Source organism: Solanum tuberosum, unplaced genomic scaffold (genome assembly GCF_000226075.1).
Source record: "Solanum tuberosum cultivar DM 1-3 516 R44 unplaced genomic scaffold, SolTub_3.0 scf00052, whole genome shotgun sequence".
In the NCBI taxonomy this organism is placed as follows: domain Eukaryota; kingdom Viridiplantae; phylum Streptophyta; class Magnoliopsida; order Solanales; family Solanaceae; genus Solanum; species Solanum tuberosum.
In genome coordinates this window covers 2,028,248-2,032,688 of record NW_006238977.1, presented here as the reverse complement: position 1 = coordinate 2,032,688, position 4,441 = coordinate 2,028,248, and the positions used below count along the sequence as shown (strand labels likewise).

Genomic DNA, 4,441 nt, shown 5'->3' with positions numbered 1-4,441 from the left:
GTTTGATTATACATATTTGAGCAAATATTACTGATGTTTCAATGTTTAAAGAAGTAGAGCGATTAAATTTAAGGGTGTATTATGCATAGTGATTTCTAAAACTCAAATGAAGGGTTTATTGTGCAAAATGTGTGCTACGAGAGATTAGTTTATGATCGATTTAAATTTAATGGATTTAATATTTAATTGATAATGGTTTTGATTTTTTTTTCCTATGACATTATCGGTTCTTAACGGTTTGAATAAACACGAAAACAATCAGATGATTAAATAAATAATGAAAAAAGAATATTAATATTTTTCAAAAGTTTTTTTTAATGTTATAATTGTAAGTCTCATGTCAGCATGCGCCTTACAAGACTAATGTCAGCGTGCGCCTTACAAGGAATATGTCAACGTGCACCTTCCATCGACATCCATCCTTTCATTCAAATGTTGCCCTTTTGATTTGATTTATATAGATTGGAGAACTTTTAATTAACATCAACATCAACATCAATAATGTAAGTTGCAAATTGATTATCAAAAGAAATCATACTAAATTAACCCAAGTTATCATCATATAATTCAGTCATTCTCTTTTTTATTTTTTATGTAAAAAAATAGATTATGAGTCTATTGTATTCAAACAACCTAACTCCAGGTCATTGAGTTCTTGAAGTTGTCAAGTCAATCAATAATAGACCCAATAAACATAATTTTCTAATAATCATTTGATATTTGCTCAGTAGAGACATGTCGCGGGAAGTAGAAGGTAAATGGTAGGTTGGTAAACCCTAACAATGAATCACATTCACTAGACAAGAAACTCAATTCTGCACAATTATTTCCTTGTATAATCTAAGGAAGCACATGAAAAACCAACAACGCCAAAAACTGTCCAGAAATTTTTGAATAAAATCATCTCCATCGTCTGAAATAGTTTGGTTCCTGAGTGGAACCATTCAAAGATAGTACTACCATTGCTCAATAGATAATTGATAAATTGTCCCTTCAATTCTAGTTCTACATTTGCAGCCTCTAAAATTGCTAATTTTATCATATTAGATGATTTGTAAAGTTTTTTTCAGCACAGATGAGCTTGGCTAGTTGTACAATGAGTCACCAACGGCATCATTGTTTATATTGATCATTGAAGTGTTGCTTGGGTCAATTCGAACACATCCAGATTATTTCACAGGTATCTATTAGTTTACACCAGTATAGGTATCGGATGAATCTATCCCACCTAGCATTTTTGCGTCTCTACTAGAATCTAGAATTTAAACGCTGATCTCGTGTATTTTTTTCTCTTAGCTGAAACGATCTCTTACATAATTGGTTGTTTAACTTAAAAGGTCTCCCTCTATCCCAATTTATGTTACATACTTACCAAATTATGCCACATAAATTGTGACAAAAGAAATACAAGATGATAGAAACTGAATTGCGCACACTATTGTATCCTCATGATCAGCAAAAATCAAAACAGAAACAATACTGTCCAAAAATCCAATGATGCAGCTCGCATGAGTAAGAAATGAAGTAGAACGCCTAAGGAAAGCAAAATGTATAATAAAACTCATCATTCAAATAAAAGCCAATCATTATACTTTGAAAAGGCAAACGTTCAGAGGGGTAACAACTTATGTAATGGTTCAAAACTAGGACACAAAATTTCATTCAGCGGAAGTAGAAAACTAAAGGTACAGATTTGTAAATTTTGCAACTTCAATTCGCAGCTTCTAGAAAAGCTCTTCCAGGTTGACGTGCAGCAAGTCGTCCATGGCAGCCAAGAAGCTGCAAAAGCATAAGAAGCACTAAGATTTGATAAACAATTCTATCACAATGCAGCTTGTAATATAATTAGACTATTTATGAAACAAACCTTGGCGTTGACACCGTCTGGGACAATACGATTCTCAGATTTGTATTTCAGATAATCGGTACGGCTGAACTTAGTGAACCCCCTGCAATTAAAGCAAGCTCATAAGCACTCAAAGATGCAGTGGTACAAGCCTATAGAACAGATCCTGTTCTAGTAAGGCTGCAAATAAATATGCCGAGTATATTAAACATTAAGTTTTTGGAAGGAAGGAGATCCCCCAGAGATTACTCCCCCTTAACAATGTTTAGAAAAAAAGACCAAACGATGGTCCAGGGGACACAAATAACTGACATTGAGCTACTATGTGATATGAGTTGAGAATGTATCTCCCTAAACCAACTCAATGACTATCAAAGAACCATTATCCTACAGAACTGTATAATTGTCATAACAAACAAATAGCACAATGACAAGCCAATACTTCACAACCCAAAAAAATTTAGTAAGGGAAATTATTTAGCCCACAAAACCAACAGACATAAAAATAAAAGGTGATTAGTGAGATAAAAGTCATACCACTTTCTGCTGACAATGATCTTTTGTCGGCCAGGGAACTTAAACTTAGCACGGCGAAGAGCCTCTTGAGCATGGTTAGCATTGCCATCTTTGCAGCGAACTGAGAGAAGAACCTGACCAATAGCAACACGGGCACAGACTCCCTGTGGCTTACCAAAAGCTCCTCTCATACCAGTTTGGAGCCTATCAGCCCCAGCACATGACAACATCTTGTTAATTCGCAAAACATGGAAGGGGTGGACCCTAACCCTGAGGTGGAAAGCATCCTTTCCAGCAGACTTGGTCATGTACTTGTTGCAAGCAATACGAGCAGCTTCAAGTGCCTCACTTGAAACATTCTCCTTCTCCCAACTAACCAAGTGCACACAGAAAGGAAATTCATCAACTCCCTTTCTCTTCATACCCACATCGTAGATCCTGATCTTTGGATCTGGAACACCACGGCAAAACCGTGATTTTGGGTAAGGCTTGTTCTTAATCTGGCGGTAACACCTTGCAGGTCCTGAGAAAAGATTTCAACCCAGTTAGGCACAAGCCTTTGTGAAGTCAATACTGAACACAAATACAAGTATCACAATTAAGGGTCAATTAATTGCGGCATCATATTATAGTTAAGAGCAAATAAGGAATAGAAACTAGCTATATCAATAATTGTCATAGCATATATCTGCAAGTTAGTGAAAATTCTCCTCATCCATAAAGAAAGTTATATCTACTACGTAGTGCAGAATAACTTGAATGTGCTATCACTAACAAAGAACAATAAATGGGGGTGAGAACTTTGTCATACTTGTTTCTGTTCATACACAGCAAAACTTGGTGCATATTTCAGATATATTTTTTTATCATCAATTTCACCATTTACATAGATTCATCAAAAAATTAACACAAAAAAAGGAAATAAAATTTCTTTATCATAAAAAAACAGTATGGGTTCTCTTTCAGGTTTATCCTCCATGAGGAGGATACTTCAGCTGTTTTTCGATGTGGTTGCAGAAAAGGGTTCGCTTTGCAAGAAACAATGAGGAAAGAGGGAAAATTTTCTATCTTTAAACTACCAATTTTATCATTTCTAGGACCAGAGATCAATAATTGGTCTAAAAAGACACATACTGTAGCAACATCATAATACTATCGGTTAAAAATTCTATCTTTAAGCAACCAATTATATCACTTGTAGAACCAGAGATAAAGTGATTGGTATCAAAAGACACGAACTGTAGCAACAAAAACATGCAACTCTCACATATTTAATAAACTTGATTAAGCTACCCAATTTTATCACTTGTAGGACTATAAGTGGAGAGATTGGACTCAAAAGACAGGAACAGATGCAACATCATAAAACTCCATTAATTATCAACTCAAAATACACCAACTAGTTACTCTTACTATCTTTAATCTCTATATGCATACTAATGTAGTATCATCAACATAATTACACCAATTAGGTATTCTTCCTATCAGAAACAACAAACAACAAGAAGTTGATTCCAACTATATCTGGTCGTTGCTGTATGAATCCTATTCTGCTACATTTGCAGAGATAGGAATAGCTCTATAATAACTCATCTTATGAATGAATTAAGTCTCTCTAACACTATAGGATTTCCACATTTTACTACAAACCAATGCACAACACGCAAAACAAACATAAACCAAATGAACTCCTCAACCGAGTAGCATCTAGAAACACGTCTAACATACACCATTTCAGTAAAATTCAAACAATAACACAAAAACTATGAATCACTCGTCTTACATACAAACAAATTATGCCTCTCCAACACTACAGGTTCTCTGCATTTGCCACGAGCCAATGCACAAAAAGCAATGCCCTTTCTAGCACTAGACATAAGCTGCTAAACAGAGATAAATCAAATGAACTCCTCAACCGAGAACTATCTAGAAACACATCTAACATATCGTTTCAGCAAAATTCAAACAATATCACAAAAGCTATGAACATACTGATAGATTCAAATCGTTTTTTCGCAAATCAGAGAAATTATAGCTGAAACAGTAGATGAAGATGTGAATATACTTAAGAAGAGAGAT

General features: G+C 34.7%; 1 protein-coding gene across 1 annotated transcript in view; it reads right to left on the bottom strand.

Annotated features, from left to right (window-relative positions):
• Window positions 1–1,550: 1,550 nt before the first annotated feature.
• The window catches only part of LOC102582711 (60S ribosomal protein L10-like), a 37,817-nt gene continuing 34,926 nt past the window's right edge, over window positions 1,551–4,441 (bottom strand). Inside the window, exons 2-4 of the mRNA XM_006344025.2 lie at window positions 2,384–2,885; window positions 1,868–1,949; window positions 1,551–1,779 (exon numbers count right to left, since the gene is read on the bottom strand). Coding sequence (XP_006344087.1) covers window positions 1,711–1,779; window positions 1,868–1,949; window positions 2,384–2,885 — 653 coding nt within the window. The 3' untranslated portion in view covers window positions 1,551–1,710. The remainder of the gene's footprint in view (window positions 1,780–1,867; window positions 1,950–2,383; window positions 2,886–4,441) is intronic.